The sequence below is a fragment of the Neodiprion pinetum genome, chromosome 7, assembly GCF_021155775.2.
Source record: "Neodiprion pinetum isolate iyNeoPine1 chromosome 7, iyNeoPine1.2, whole genome shotgun sequence".
NCBI lineage: Eukaryota > Metazoa > Arthropoda > Insecta > Hymenoptera > Diprionidae > Neodiprion > Neodiprion pinetum.
The window spans coordinates 6,767,856-6,784,996 of NC_060238.1; the positions used below are offsets into that span (position 1 = coordinate 6,767,856).

Genomic DNA, 17,141 nt, shown 5'->3' on the forward strand with positions numbered 1-17,141 from the left:
TCACGCGGCGAGAAAGGGCGATGCCTGCAGCGACTGGAGTCTCGAATTTCATATGTAAATCGAGAAATCTCAATGTTTCAGTTTTCCAGCGGTAATTCCAGCTGACTATTCGTCTCAACTTTAACAACATCCACTCGATATCAGGCAAATTCGTACATTGACCGTGCGGGCCGAAATCTTCGATGTGCTCGGTACGCCCAGTAACGACCCTGGGCCCAGGCGCTTGTGACCCATGAGGATTCTTTTTATTGGTGAAGTTGGAGGATGTGACGCAATCAGGGAGCGCGGTATATTCGAACAATTAGAATGCGGCAAAAGAAATTGATTGAAACGTGATGAGACGGATAGGAGGATGGAATTGTTAGCGGAACGAATGAGCACGAGGAATGAATTTGAGTAACGAAATCGATATAACGCCGACGTGCCGTGGTTTGAGGGTCATCGACAAGCTTTTCGGAGCGACTGTACCTGCGCAAAGAGGATCACGTGACGTGCGCAGCTATTCTTAGCTGAGGTCGGATCTGAGGGAAAAGCTTTGCCTCGTTCACTCGTCGTCCGGCGCGCGTCCGTTACAGGAGTCAGTCTCTCCTTATCCTCTTGCAATCCGATCTCACACACCCAACACATAATAATGGCTAATCTTGCGGACCCCGTGGCTTTTGCCAAGGATTTTATCGCCGGTGGAGTCGCCGCTGCCATCTCGAAGACCGCTGTCGCTCCCATCGAGCGTGTCAAGCTTCTGCTTCAAGTCCAGCACATCTCGAAGCAGATCGCTGCTGACCAGCGTTACAAGGGTAAGTCCCGCTAACAAGTGAAACAAGTGAAAATCCGACCGATCAAACAAACGACTGTCGACTCCCGCGTTTCCTGCTCATTGCGTGACGCTGGCGTACGGCTTCGAACTTTTCGAACGCGTCTGCTGTCTCTCTCCCCCTCTCGTAGCTTCCTTCTTGTAGAAGATAGGTACTCAAATAGCTGATAGAAAAGGAAGAGAAGTACAGCCGTGCCCGACATCTAGCAAACACGAGGTCGCATTTTGACGTTATGCAACCACGAGACTCCGAATCTAATCCTCCCAGTTATATTGTTCATGGTTTTGCCGACGAACAGGCTTGTCTATAATCGTTTATGTAACCCGGTATGGTTTCGGCGCTTACATAACTTTTCCGAGTCACGCCGATACCGATGAAACGCCTAGGCAAGCAGCGGGTCGATAAGCAGTGGCGGCGCGTGGATTTGCCAGATGGTAGAGCGCCGCTGCCTCACCTTACCCTGAGAACCGAAATCTTACGTACAAATCGATGACGAAGTAGCCTCCTGCCAAAATGGCCGACCGGCGACCGAAGCCTTCGAATTTTACGAATCTGACCGCAAGGACAATCGGTTATCCTTACACCGGCATAGATTTAGATTTGCTGATTTTTATTGCTGTGAAATTCGTCTGTCACGCACCATGATACACTTAACTTTTTCTGTCACTCTCTCTTGGACTTGTCATTCGTGGTCGATCCTCGAAGTCCGCCATCTTGGAATATGGATTCCGGGATTACCGTGACGTATTCATTCTACGGACGTGGTCACTTTTCATTCTTCGATATCTCTGTAATAGAAGACTACAGCTCTGATTACAGTTACTCGTCAGTGAAAAATCAATGACTAGTTATGCATAGCATCATAATCGGTGCCGAGTACCTCTATGTAATAAAATTTTTTCTTACCATTCAGAAACTGACACGTTATAGAATTGTACAGAGAATTAAAGATCCACGCTTCAACTCGTATTGACGTAAAATCATCAACGAAGATGATGCAGTTTCTAAAAAGTAACTGCTGGATTATTAATTAATCGGATCAAGCCGGATTGAGGATGGTACGAATTAATAAAATTTAGAAGTAGTTTAAAAGTAGATCATGCGATTATTCATATCTTGAGAAGCCGAAGTTAGCAGCAGGGTTACTAGCCGAACAACGCTTACTTAACCACGCAGTGAAGCCTAATTGACATTCTTTTCAAAACAGAATGTAAGAAAAACACGATTGAAAACTTTTTTCGTGGTACAAATGACGATGTCTGAAGTTCACGAGGTCAACGTAACTTTACGAGATAAAAAATGATATTTAAAAACTTGAGAATTAGTTTGTAAGGGTTGCGATATTTAATTCGGTATTGTTTGGTGTGTTTAAGCTACAGTGTATGCATGGTTAACTGAATATTTGGCAATTTCAAAGTTACGAAATACTGTACATTTTAGCTACGCTAACTTTACGAACTTCAGCCAAATTATGTAAGTGGGGCATTTCACTCCAGATTGGTTCTACGATCTTGGTACCCTCTCGATCGCGATATCTGTATGAATTTTTTACGTACATTAGGTATTGATCAAAGCTGGCTTTGATATATTTTTTCATATTTTCCCCCTAAAACCATGAAGAGGTACAATTTTTTGAAAACATACAATTATTTCGAACAAGCTCACAATCAGACGCGTGTATCCCAGTATACATTATTCGAAACCTTATATAAGGAACTTTCAATGAAAATCGTTGTTACTTCTGAATTAAACTTCATGATACAAAAAACAGATGTGCCGTCTTTCTAAATTAGTTTTCAGTCGACATAGATGAAAAATTCACGATATTCCGAACAAGACTTTTTCAGTTTTATGTATTCCTTTGACACGAAAATTTCGATTTCATTTAGTAACTACTACGTCGATACACACCGTACAGCGACATTTTTTATACATGCATAACTCTCAGAGTTAGATTTAACACCAGTGTCCATCAGTATATAAAACAGTCAAAGAATTAATCTAGTGGAAAAAAATTATGATATCGGAATTTAACTGAGAGTGTAACTTAGGATCTGATTTATTAACCAGGGTGGCCACCCGTCTGGAAAACCGCGAAATGTCAGGGAAAAATCAGGGAATTTTTTGGTTGGTCAGGGACTTTTTATAGAACTCACGGATTTCAAAAGCTTTTCCATAAAATTGAGATGCTATCACCGCATCGTCACAATTTTTCTTCTCTTCTTATTGACGATTATAAGCTTAGTTGTTGATTGTCACATGAATTCAGTAGTACGAGCAGACATCGGTTTGATTTATCTATGGCCGTCACTGCGTGTGGAGACGCGAGTTCACCGACGCCTAATAGTCTAGAAAAAACGAAGCCTCAGGTTTTTGGCAATAACTCAAAAAGTAAAAGCGCTAGCGAAAATTTTAAAAAGATTCTTAAAGAGGAGGAAATTTCCAATAAAAAAGTACAAGCACCCGGAATTCTATCTTCAGTATTAGTAATTTTAATTTAACGCTGAACACAGGGCTCTGCGCAACTGTTACGGCATAGACGCGCCGCGTCTAGACGGTACACCGCATAAAATAATTGTTTTGCTGTATTAAATATCAATTTAAAAATTTGGATAAATTGTGGTGTATTCTTAACGCTTAAAAGAAAAATGTCCCGTTGGAAAAAAAATTTTAAGTTTATTTTTCAAAAAGTTACACATTCGTTAATTAGTCATAATTCTTCGAACCTCGATTTTCATTGCAAACAGCATAAATGTTCAAATAATAGCTCTAAAAATATTTCGCTTCTTGGAGCCCCTTCTTAAATATATACTTAACAAGACCAAGCAAATGGAAATTTTCATTTTTTGTCAACTTTCGAAAATCATAATGAACGGAACGATCAACTTTTAAAAACTTTTATAACTTTAATATATTTGGCCATACTTTACCTAGGTTACTATAGTTTTTAGTGATTTCTGCACAAATTGTGCATTAAAATGTTAGGGAAAAATAATGATTTTAGTCAGGGAAAACCGGGAAATGTCAGGGAATTCCGTGAGCGGAATTGAGTGGCCACCCTGATTAACGCCAAAATCGCATCGTTTGTCCTATTTCGGTTAGGTAAAATGTAATTCTGCACATTCAGTAGGATGTCTTTTGAATGTCGATGCTATTTCCCGATCCACAGGTATGATCGATTGCTTCGTCCGCATCCCACGAGAACAAGGATTCCTCAGTTTCTGGCGTGGTAACTTCGCCAACGTAATTCGTTACTTCCCCACCCAAGCCCTGAACTTCGCCTTCAAGGACAAATACAAGCAGATCTTCCTTGGGGGTGTTGACAAGCACACCCAGTTCTGGCGTTACTTCGCAGGAAATTTGGCATCTGGTGGTGCTGCCGGTGCCACTTCCCTCTGCTTTGTCTACCCCCTAGATTTCGCCAGAACCAGGTAAGATGAACGCTAATTTTCAAGATTTCAATGGTTTGTTTCTATGTAAAAAGTCGTCTGTTATTTTTGCTCAGTAGAATAGTCGACAAAAAAAACGTCCTTGCAATTTGTAGCACATCGAGAAATACGGCAACCTTAATTTCCATCGTTTTTGATGCAGAAGGTTTTAATCGTTTCGGGAATAAAGTATTTGGTCCCATTGTTACGTGTCGTGTTACAGAGTTCAGAATAACGACGCATCGTGGAATGCGTTATTCAAAGGTACACGCGGAAAAAGATGTGGCGTACTCGCTGTAATGCTTATGAAAAAAGTTCCACAAAACGTTGGCATTGCGTGTTCGTCCCTGTAACAGAGTGTTATCACCGCGTCGTCTGCTAATGTTGATATATCACGTTAGAATTTCACGCTATCTTGGCTGTGTGGGACTGCGTTCGCGTACGATGAGTGATGGTAGTAGATATAATCTTGTATTCTTGCTCAGGGACTGCGGCCTTCAAACCTAATAAAACTGCAATTGGCTTACTCACGGCAGTCACTGCTCACTAAAATGAACACGGGTGCACAAAACTAGTTTACACGGCCACCGTCAGCATGGTTGTGAATTGTTAATTTTGAATACTGTTAGTGTTTAAGTATCGAATACTTTTGTTTGAACAACGCGATAAATAACAAATGAAAAAAATTACGTCATTTTGCGTTAATACCGCAAATGCACTTAAACTCAGGAGGAAACAAATATCTTATAAAAATCTATGGAATGCTGGACATGGTTTGGAAGAGAACATTTTTTGGGATTTTCCGAATAGGTTAGCCTATTGCCAAAAACGAAACTCGTGATTTTCTTTTGATGAAATTAAGGTCGTGTACCGATAACATATGTCTAAATTTCTGCTCGGAGTGGCGACAACCCGATAAAACCGGGAATAAATGTATTTTATCCCTAAATGATTTTGAAACTCGCAACTGTGCATCTACACAATACCATTTCCGAAAGCGAGTTTAGCTAAATTTATGAAGCCTAATTGAGGTTTGAAAACAATCTATGAAAAAAGTACGTTTTTTCCTGTAGATCGTCATAATTCCCTGACTTTTCCTGATAGAAAAATTCCGCGACTATTCCCGATTTTTCCGGTCGGTCGCCACACTGGTTAATGTTCCTAACTCAAATCTCTTGGAAAATTTTCGTCGCAATATATCAATAGGCATTGTCATAACTTTTGACATGACTTTTCTTATTTATAAGGTTCAAGTAACGTTAATATAACGAAATATTGAGAGAGAATCACTGCTTTGGAAATTTATAAACAATTTTAAAGTAATTGAATTCAGAAAATGTAATTATTTTTTACGTTGATGTAGTTGACTGAATTTGGGACAATCGTAATTTGGCGAAATAACAACATATCCCAAAACTACCTCGACTACTAACGTTACAAACTTCAACTTCAGCCATATTTCACGTATGCCAAACCCACACTTCGTTTTTCCATTTTTACCCACGAAATTTTCGATTGAAAAAATCGTTCCGAATATTTGAAAGCGTCTAAAAATTGTTGTCCGTGATCGCTAAAATCACATTTTACAAGCTAAAGATATGTCGCGAAGTTTCCGCAATGTTAATATAATATTCTCGTACATAAATAATCGATATGCTAACTATTTTCGTTGTTCTCGAAAGGTTGGCCGCCGATGTCGGCAAAGCTGGAGGTACCCGAGAATTTACCGGTCTCGGAAACTGCCTGACCAAGATCTTCAAGGCTGATGGTCTAGCCGGTCTCTACCGTGGTTTCGGGGTATCCGTACAGGGTATCATAATCTACCGTGCTTCATACTTCGGCTTCTACGATACCGCCCGTGGTATGCTTCCCGACCCGAAGAAAACTCCATTCCTGGTCTCCTGGGGTATCGCGCAGTGCGTAACCACCGTTGCTGGAATCATTTCCTACCCCTTCGACACCGTGCGTAGGCGTATGATGATGCAGTCCGGTCGTGCCAAGGCCGAGATTCTCTACAAGAGCACAGCTCACTGCTGGGCAACCATTTACAAGACCGAGGGTGGCGGTGCTTTCTTCAAGGGAGCATTCTCAAACGTTCTCCGTGGTACTGGTGGTGCCCTTGTACTCGTATTATACGACGAAATCAAGAACCTGCTTTAAATCGCGAAAGCAACGTCAAATCCCTTCCCCCAATGTCACCTTGTCCTCTCCACCATCCAGTATATTAAAGGAAACACCCACACAGCGTCCATCCTATTCCTCACACTGCCTGCTACCGGTAGCGGCCGGTTAGGATCGGATAGTTGGCAATTTCATGAATAACTTTGGCCAAATGGATAAGGATAAAACAATAGCTAGGGAAGCTGATTGATGGAACGTTATCATCAACATTGAATTATTATAACAACAGAAACACATAATTGAGAAATAAGAATGAAATGAGATCGTGCAGCAAAGAATAAACTTGTAGAAAAATAAGAAAAAAAATGCTCGTAATTTGGCATCTACGTATTCTACGGATAGAATGGCATTGTTTAATTTATTGCTGAATTCAACGTTTTTTTTTTCTTATTGCTTCTCGACAGTTTTCTGCTTATACGTTTGAAGATATTTGTGAAATTGATAGGCATATAAATAATAAAGGTATTACGTATATACACGTCATATATTACCTGGAAACAATGTAAAACGAAAATGAAGCAAAACGTTCCGAGTAGGCACGCGAAAGTGGATGACGATCGGAAACCTAGCAGCGTCAACGCGAAAACATTCGATCAAGATGCGAGAGGGACGCGCGTCGAAAGTTTTGATACGATGACGACGCTGGCGGGGTGCGTAGACCAGGGCCGCCCCCGCCCTTATCCTCGGCCCATTGTAGATAATTAATAAATAATGATAATTAAATGAGTAACAGAAGAAGATTAAAAAAAAAAGTATCATGTAATGATATCAGTAATAATTTACCATTGAGAAGGATAATTTAATTTCACGCGACAGACGACTCCATGTAAGATAAACGTTGATAAGAAATGCGTGTATGCATCTATTCTGTTCATGTTAGGATGTATGCAGCGTAACAGCAACTCAATAAAAACTAATAAAACGAACGCTTATTCTTACATAATTTACTTTTCTTTCTATTCTTTTTGTTTTCGTTTCTCCGAACTCTTTTTCCCTGACTTATTGACAATTTCAGCGTGACCAACAAAGCGGAAAAATGATGGTCTATAAAATTCATTTACAAGATGCGGGGACTACATGTCATCCTTTTTTTATTTTTTGCTTTTGAGTACATCAAGGATTTAAAAATCTTCAAAAAAACATAACTCAATTAACACTGAAATGGCGCACGTCGTGGGAATGACGTATGTGTTATACGGTGACATTTTGACCCAAGCTTAAATAAATCAGTTGTACTTTGAGATTATTCGAAATTTCTCATTATATAACATATTTCTAACCTTTATAAAAATAGGCCTAGTATTAAACATGTTGGATTTTTAGGATTTTCATACGAAAAAAATTATTTATGTAACATATTTCTACCCTTTATAAAAATAGGCCTAGTCTTGAACATGTTGGATTTTTGGGATTTTCATATGAAAAAAATTATTTTTTCACTCAAATACGCGCCATTTTCTTAACTTTCAATATTTGTTATAAAAAATTATAACGTTATTCCAAAGATATTCCACTTCAAGATAGGCTTGGTCTCATAAGTCAGTTTTTCAAAAAGTATATTTTGCGGAATGAATGGTGAATTTTTCAAGGAAAAAATGACATTGGGTAAGGTTGGAAGTCCATGCAGTTTTCGATGAAATAAATGACAAACTACATTTTTTTATAGATGAGAAATCATTATCTTATGAAAATATGTTCTAGAAGTATAAAATCAAATGAAAATAATCATCACTTTTGTTCAATAGGTGCACATTCGACGCATATGTAAGCGCGGTGCCTATTACACATCGACCGCAGGCACGAAGGGCACTTTTCTCTCGATTTCCGATCAGATCCTCGTTGACAAAGGCCGCATCTTACTCGAACAGAAAAATACGGTCTTTCTTCATCAACAGAAAGTTTCTGTATATTTAGTATTCCCGCAATACCACTTCGGATATTACGGCGGACACTAAGATTTTCTAAGCGAGCTCGCAAATGTGGAGTTGCTAAATGAAGAGCTAATCTCCTCATGCAATCTATCGCTCTTACTTTTTCACTGGAACCTGTATTCACTAAAAGACATTTCAATAAAATCCTAGAATTAACCATAGCCTGGTCAAGAATCCCATAAAAAATACGTACAGGCCAGCGATTTGTTCTTTTAGTAACAGTGTAAGCATGACATAATTGGTCAAAACAATCAGTTTGTCCCTTAGTTTTATTATAATGTAATATTATTTGAGGCTTTCCGTCAATTATTTCAGTAGATTTAGAGTATGTTGAAGCTAAAAGTATAATTTTATTTTTTTCTGGTGTGTGAGAAAGCAAAGTTATTTTTGGAGAAAAACAAAACTTTGTGTGGGGCACTGTTTGCGATGCAACTCTGAAATCAGCTGGAATTTCCCTTTTATGTTGGTGAATTGTTCCCGTTACCGTTAGATTATAAGGTTCGTCACAAAAACGGTCAAGCATCGGAATGGTTGTAAACCAATTATCACAAGTTATCGTATGACCTGACCCATGAATCGGTTCGGTTACTGCTCTTAAATAATATTCTGGTATACTTTCATTTGCTAATTTTCCATCTAAAGTTACTTTTCCTAAATAAGGAATAGCGTGGTACAAGTACGCGGTTGTAGCATCATTCAAAATTTTCAATTGTAACCCGCATTTATCCGGCTTTGCTTTCATGTGCCTACGAAATAAACATCGTCCACGGAAACTGAGTAATTGCTCACCAACAGTTGTTTTATAATGAATATTGTAACAGATTTGACAATTTCGAATAAAAATATTCCAAACTTCTCTTATTGGCGCGAATTTATCAGCTTCATCTCTTGTTTCTTTCTTATCAAATCGAATACACATACTAAGAAAAGTAAACCTCATTCGTGGCATTACGCACCGATAAAACGTTAATCCGTTTGATGCACTCCACAACTCGTGAATATCTACATTCGAACACTTCCATGCTCCAGAATAGTAAAATAAAGCAACGTAAGCCTTCATTTCTTCCATGTCTGTGTGATGGTGATACGACTGCATTGTTTGACCTTGCGATATCATCCCAGTGCAAACATTTTCAATCTTGTCGTTCGTATTATCCACTATAATTTTGAAGATTTCATCAGTAAATAATACACTCCAAAAATCTTCAATTGTTGATAAGCCTGCAGCAGGACCAACGGGGCCAGGAACAAACTTTGATTCTGATGGCAAATGACGATCTAAAAAAAAGTCATTCTATTACGGTTACAAAAGTTTCTAGCATTCTATTAATTTTTTCTTCATATCAATGCTCTCTCTCTCTCCCTGTTTCATTTATCCTCTCCCCACGTCTTTCGTACATTCACTGTTTACTGCAGCTGTACGCAGGGGTAAACAAACTCCACTACTAAGTCTCATCCAAGCTCCGCATAAGCAGACTATACACCTACACATAGACAGTTACATACCTGAGCATCTTGTTAGAATTTTCGTACTCCATTTGTACCCGTTCCTGCCTTGAAGTGTCGTTAATGGCCAGTCGCCAGTTGAGTTTTCAGAGTTTTCGCTAACGCTCCCATCTCTTTGCGCGCAAACCTCTGAAGGACGCTGCTCTAAACTGCTATTTTCATCTTCGTGGAAGTCATCCTCGCTTTCTGTAGAATAAGAACTCTCTTGGGACAAATAATCTTCTTCATCTGAAGATGCCTCGTCCAAAGCCTCTTCATGCGCATCATCGTCCATCAAGACTTGAGCGATTTGTTTACTCCGGAGATTATAAGGTATCTAATTCAAGAAAATTAAAAATTTGCTCCAATTTTCACTCAAATCACAGTAAATGACACACAGGTGGTAAATTGACCCCATGCTCACATTGAATTGCTCTAATTTGCAGCTGACGCACGACTGACTTTTCGTACCTGCTTGAATACAAAGTTTGAACTCGCAATTGAAGGTAGATGGTGGGGTAAGTCCTAATTCCAGCAGGAAGAGTTTGAAGACTTCGAGTAAAAATGGTCTGGGGTCAAAGTAGCCCAGGGTGACATTGAAGGATTAACCGTTTTTGAGGCCCTTCCCCATAAGACCGGCTGTGAGATTTTGGCAGACGCCTTCCTCCCCAGCTCGTTATCGCATAGATTTTTCTATCTGATACGACACGGACGGCCCCCAATCATTAATTTAATATTTTAAACACGTGCTCAAATTTTGCTTAAACCACTACTCTCATCTCTTTCAACTTTCTTCAAGTATAGTCCACATTGCTTGTGAAATAAGCATTCTTGGATCTTCTTAGATACTTCATGTTGAGTTATTAGCTTTGTTTATGGTTCTAGTACCTAAAATAAAATTGCTGATATACTTACATCGGTCGTTTTTATTCCAAGTGAAGAATTTATGGTTAAAGTTGAGTCAGTGTTACAGCCTTTGCTCACATAACGAGGTGTCTTGAGCAAATTACATTGAGTACTGTTATCGCAGCTAGTATAATAACTTATTGCATCAGAAACTAAAAGTTTGTAATCATTAGTTTCATCATCAACTGTAAGTAGATTTGCTGAACAACTAAATGACTCTCCCGAGGTTGAGGACTTGACTAAATGATCCTCTAAAGGTGTTGATGGCTTTGGCGATAACCTCAAAGAGCTGAATGTGTCTTGTGGCTCTGATTTTACCAATGTTTCATCTTCTCTTGATTGAATATTAAGATGGGGAACAACTCCATGTTTTACTCTGATAGGTCCTCCCATTACTGTATAGTTATCCCAATGTTCCGCGTCTTCTGGCAACTGTGAAGAAAGTGAAAAAGTGAAATTAAGTACTATGGGATGTATAACTTTTTATATCTGATGTGACATTGTTTTGCGACAATATATAATTACAGTTTAATACATTTCTAATTTCAAAACGACTCGAAAACAAGTTCGTAGCATAATGAAGTTATGATTAATAGGTAAAGCACTTACATTGAAGTGATCTTCGCAGCAATGCATCCACGAACCTGGATTGAAGACAGCACGATCTCCGGTTAGACCGCGGGTTAGACCCACGCTTTCTGCCCATTTCTTACGAATTGCAGAGTTTCTTGGTGCAGCAATAAATACTTTGTTCGGCGAGTTATCACTATTTGAAAGACAGCCAGGCACGAAGCATATTGTACGTCTCTTCCTTTTAGTATTATTTCTTTTCATCGCTGTTTTCATACTCATTGTCAGAGTTATCGGTTTAGTTGGTTGTTTATTATTTGTCGCTCGAAAATGATACACAACTAGAGTGAGAGAGACACCTCTCACGCGTTGCCAACCTATCAGACGAATATTTCTTTATATGGCGCCGAAACAATTTTTTACATTTCTTATTTAGATCGCATCACAATAATTCTTCAGATATATTAATGGCACCACAATAATTCCTCAAATTTCTTATTTTTAAAAGTGATGTTTGACGGTATTGAAACTCAATAAATACAGTAATACATAATACGTTTCAATTTTTCGCTTTATAACATGGCAATTCTAAAAATATATGATAATTAGCGAACGAGGTGACACCATCTTGAATCCCGATTGATAACATATATTTTAAATTTCGAGCTAATATTTAATATTTACTCATTTTATTCTATACAGGTAACATATTTACTTATTGAATTTGTTGGTGAACAAACTTGGGGAACTACTCTACCTATAACTAGTCTTAGAGAAATAGGTTAGGCGAAGTGTTGAGAAGCGCTTCTGCACTCATGGTAGGTTTCCGAAACACACCCCGCGTCATCAATGCACACATAATAGGTTTGTCTTGTTCCGTATAATTTTTGTACTTCCGTAATACAGAGTGATAGCATGCGTGCAGTGCATCCATGCAATTTTACACAATTTGGGAATCCAATTAACTTGGAAAGGGTAATTTCAATCGATTCTGAGACGAATGACTTTTTCTTCAAGACCGCAAGGCTTACGATGTTTTTACAAAATTTCGAAGATTTTGAATAATGCTGAAACTGACTCTAGGATGCACCGTATCGACATAATTTTGCTACAGGAATCGATTAGGCGCAGTTCGAATACGCTGCAAGCATCGAATTAAAATGAACTGCTGAACAACATGAAATTTGCACCTGGTTATTGGAAAGATGGGAAGGGAAAATGATGAATTCAAACCTACAAAGTTTGCTTTCAGTTGAGTTTCAGTATATTTCAGCGTTGTTAGCTGACCCGTTAACTGAAGAATATATCTTTGGTCAACGTCTGACCATCGAAGGGCTTGGCCGCTTGAGTCTGGAATCGGCAAGAAAGATGAAGTGCGTATTTCTTGTTTGAAACGTAGAAAATCATCATACATCATATCATATCATCATACATCATATCATATCATCATAGATCATACATCGTACATCATACATCATACATAGCATTGAAGTTCGAAACCAAAGTATGTATGTTCGGATGTTCAGAAAGTGACGTCACCCAAAATTTTTTTTCTCTTGACGTCATCGCTCTAGAATCAGCTAGCCGAATTCCTCAGTCTGGAAACAACCGCGCGGTAGAGCGGACGTATGAGAATCGCGCTCCGCAGATTTCGAGTACCGAATTCTCTACCTCCTGGATCCTGCGCTCCGGGTCCGCTTTCTGGTGCAACTCGGGTTCCAGGCCAAGCGCTCCGTAATTTCTTTGCTCCAGGTCCGCCACCTAGTGGAACTCGACTTTTAAGAAAAGCGCTCCGAAGTTTCTGCGCTCAAGGTCCACTACCTGCAAGAACTCGACTTCCGGGACAAAGGCTCCGTGGTTCCTGTACTCCAAGTCCGCTACCTTGTGAAACTCGACTTCCGGAACATGCGCTCCGTAGTTCTGGCTGTCCAGGTCTTTGACCTGCTAACGTTTGACCTTCACGACTAATTTTCCGTAGTTCTGGCTGTCCAGGTTCTGAACCCGGTGACTTTTCACCAAGCGCTACGTAGTTTGTGCGCTCCCGATCCGCTACCTAGTGGAACTCGACTTTCAGGACACGCGCTCCGTAGTTTCTGCGCTCAAGGTCCACTACCTGCAGGAACTCGATTTCCAGGACAAGGGTTCCATGGTTCCTGCACTCCAGGTTCGCTACCTGGTGCGTCTCGACTTCCTGACAAGCGCTCCGTGGTTGCTTCGATAAAGGTCCAATACCTAGTAAAACTCGACTTTCAGAACACGCGCTGCGTAGTTTCTGCGCTCCAGATCCGCTTCCTGGTGAAAATCGACTTTCAGAACAAGAGGTCCGTAGTTCTGGCAGTCCAGGTCCTTGACCTGATGATTTGTGCCCTTCCGGGCTAACTTTTAAGTTTACAAGTTTGATTATTGAAAACGTCATGTGTTGTACTATCGAACCAATAGCCAATGAAATTACAATAATTTTTTATAACTTTCTTATAAATTTCTTGGTAAAATTTATCATTCAAAAAATTATACTATTCCTTACACAATATTTTTGCTGAGTTTTAATACTAAAAATGCATGGGTGCGTGTACTTATGTACGCGCGTGAGAAGTTATACTTCTTTGGCATCATTAAAAAACAGTAAAACAAATAACGGATGTCTTACATTATATTTAAATAATCTATTGAATTTTTGTCAGGAACTTTTTATTAAATGTTGTATTAAATTTATTTCTTTATTTTATAAATATTAAAAAACCAATAATAAATATTCAACATTGATAATTTAATAATATTTAGTATTAATTATATTAAATAATGATATTTTAATTTATATCAATAAATAATACATACGGATAACTAACCTCAATTATATTGGAGCACTTGAAAAAGTATTTTAGCACAATTTTTTCACTAATATTCACAAATAGTAAATAATATTAATCCAAATATTCAATTTAAATCACTACTGAATATATTTTATTGCACCACATATATAATTCGCACTTGTATGAAAATAAAACACGTGTTGTGACTGTAAAAACTAAAACCATGTGGATAAATATTTAGTTTTTTTTCGAGACTTAATGAATTCGGTTGAGTGGGCAACTTCATCCTGTTAATTTTGTGTTACAGTGATGCGCGCGCATGAATTCGGTTGAGTGGGCAACTTCATCCTGTTAATTTTGTGTTACAGTTTTGTGTTACAGTGATGCGCGCGCATCCTGAAATTTCCCTCTCACCAGTTTTTCATAACGCGCCTAAAGAAGTATAACTTCAAAAATATTTATTAGTATTCCAGGTATAACCCGAGGTGATTAGCAGTAGTGGTTGGCGGTGGTCGAGCTGGACAAGGCGGAGGATGAGGCAGACGAGGAGAACAAGGTGGACGAGGAGGACGAGGATTTGTGCTCGGTGAGTAAAACAGTTTTACAATATTCAATGGCAATTGTAATTTTAGTTTATCTAAAGTTTTGGAAACTTGTCACGTTTACAATAAATTATTTCAATTCATTTTTCGCGCAAGCACAAATTTTAATCCTTACACAATATTTTTGATGTGTTCTCATACTGAAAATATTTATTACTATTCAAGGTATATCCTGAGGTGGTTGGCGGTCGTTGGAGATGGCCGGAGGTGGACAAGGAGGACGAGGATTTTTGCTCGGTGAGTTTACCATTTTTATAGTATTCGATGAAGTAGGATCAGGATCAGAAATGAGATCAGGAGTAGAAGTAGGATGAGGGGTGGATGTAGAAATAGGAGTAGGAGTAGGTGTAGTAGTAGAAATAGGACTCGGAGTAGGAATAGGAGTATTCGTCGTAGTAGGAGTAGGAGTAGGAGTAGGAGCAGAAGTAGGTAGGGCGGGGCGGGTCGTGAGAGGGGTGGGGAGGGGCGGGAGGGGGGGGGGGGGGAGGGCGGGAAGGGGATATTATCATATCAAGTTATCAGTAATAAGCAATTGCGGGTAAAATATTAGCTTACTTTTGTAAGTATTTATGAATATAGCCTCTATGAATATTCGTTGTTGGTATATAAGGTCTGGCAAAGTACCTACTTTCTGTAAGAGATGTTGAAGATTTTTAACATAATTATGTTTCAGTTCTGTGCCCCACCTAGTGATCCGCTAGTACATATCCTCCGACGTGACATCGCTCTGCTACGTATGAAGAAGAAAAGATTTATTAAGATGCAAATTGCTCCTCTCTTCTTGCCATTGTGCTTTCAGCCATTGTTGTGCCGTGTGTTTAAAATTTAGGACAGTATGTAATATAGAATAACAGGTACAGCTACGAATATAGGACTACAGTAAATCTTATAGAAATGAGCTCTCATTGAGATTTCTTTGTATTTATAACTCGACGCGAGAAGGCAAAAATCAATGTAATGCCATCTGTACGGTAATTGGACTCGTATTTGCACTACGAGAACTCGTTGGGCATTTTGCGGTGAAGTTTGAACAATTGTTATACAAGAAATTGAATAACTATAAAAATGGATAAAAAATATTATCTCTAATAGTGAATGTAGCTAATACAGCTTTAACCGTATATTGATTATGTTAATGATCTATTGTGACAAGATCGGAATTAGATAAGCTCTCTAAATACTCTTTTCTAGACTATTAATTTATATCATGTATATGTAAATGTATATTTCTTCAGTTTATACAATCACTGCACTAGGATTACCCTTGCCATGTTTTATGGTGCGCTTGTGTAATTTGTATATTATTAACCTTACGTTTTACTCTATTTGCGACAAGTTGTGAGTGTTTCTAATTTCTTGGCAATTATTTATGTAAATGTATGTGTATATATGTATATGTATACTTATGCATGCGTATATACATATATACACATATATAAAACTAGATTTTTACAATAAACACAGAGGTTTTGGTATATTCACATACGGATTTCTGTGTATAGGTATACTTGAACTAAAATATCCTTATCTCTAATACGGAGTTCTTCGTAATTCGCATTTGTTCTTGTAACCCAATGTCCTACATACAATGGCAAAAATCGAGATCCAACTTAACTGAGTCTCAAAGCCCTGTTGACATAAAAGCAGCTATTTGATAGAAATTATAGTTTGTAGTTTACACAGCCCATTGCATGATATTTCATTTTAAATACATATGTTTCAATGTATTTAGGAATAATTTATCAAATATACAGAGGTCATGTGCAAATAATAAATGAATTGATTCGACCGCAGTTTGATGTATTCATTAGAGCTTTAACAATAAATTTAAGCTTCGTTACTTCTTTTATTTTATTATGGATAATCACAAACATTTTCGACTATTCGTGCTGTGGAAGCATGGGGATTAAACCAAATGTAGCAAAAGATTAGAAACAGTGTATGTCGAGTACGGGTATTTTTCTAATAATGCAAACACGTGCCGCTAGCTTAGTTTTGACATATCTAGAATACCACGCCTTGCGAATTAGCTTTCCAGACAGAGATGAATAAGCGATTTTAAGGACTGCATTCTCGTTGTTGAATACTCTATGCCTCATGGGAAAAGAAAATCTGTAACGACGAAATTGATGCACCGGATCATCGTCGACTTCAACTTTTGAAATGTCCTACCATTTCCGAACACCTCCAATCATCCTATTTACCTATATTACTAGATTAGCTATGATATGAAAAGAGAAGAATTATTCATTTTGAAATGGGATTCTATTCGACACGCGCTCGATGTATCCCATAACATTAATATTCAAAATTATTCCAACAACTTTTCATTTGCTCTCTCGATCTTGAATTTTCATAGGCATAGAATCGAAACGCTGTTTTAGCTGGTCGCAAGTGAAGTATCTGCGTTGGGTGG

At 38.5% G+C, this 17,141-nt stretch overlaps 2 protein-coding genes and 1 long non-coding RNA gene across 3 annotated transcripts; 2 read left to right on the forward strand and 1 right to left on the reverse strand.

Annotated features, from left to right (window-relative positions):
- Nucleotides 1–532: 532 nt before the first annotated feature.
- Ant (ADP/ATP translocase) lies at nucleotides 533–7,347 on the forward strand. The gene is made up of 3 exons (XM_046635194.2): nucleotides 533–794; nucleotides 3,982–4,243; nucleotides 5,923–7,347. The coding sequence occupies exons 1-3, from the start codon at nucleotides 632–634 to the stop codon at nucleotides 6,398–6,400; spliced, it is 903 nt and encodes a 300-aa protein (XP_046491150.1). The 5' UTR covers nucleotides 533–631; the 3' UTR covers nucleotides 6,401–7,347.
- A 73-nt stretch (nucleotides 7,348–7,420) lies between these two features.
- LOC124223336 (uncharacterized) lies at nucleotides 7,421–12,130 on the reverse strand. Its single transcript, XM_046635180.2, has 4 exons — nucleotides 11,353–12,130; nucleotides 10,753–11,175; nucleotides 9,859–10,174; nucleotides 7,421–9,630 (listed from the first exon to the last, which is right to left on the reverse strand). Exons 1-4 carry the CDS (start codon nucleotides 11,593–11,595, stop codon nucleotides 8,150–8,152), a joined length of 2,463 nt encoding a protein of 820 aa, XP_046491136.1. The 5' UTR covers nucleotides 11,596–12,130; the 3' UTR covers nucleotides 7,421–8,149.
- A 755-nt stretch (nucleotides 12,131–12,885) lies between these two features.
- On the forward strand, nucleotides 12,886–16,504 carry LOC124223342 (uncharacterized). The gene is made up of 4 exons (XR_006884273.2): nucleotides 12,886–13,634; nucleotides 14,589–14,709; nucleotides 14,891–14,962; nucleotides 15,399–16,504. It is a non-coding gene; the product is annotated as an uncharacterized lncRNA (long non-coding RNA).
- The last annotated feature ends 637 nt before the right edge of the window (nucleotides 16,505–17,141 follow it).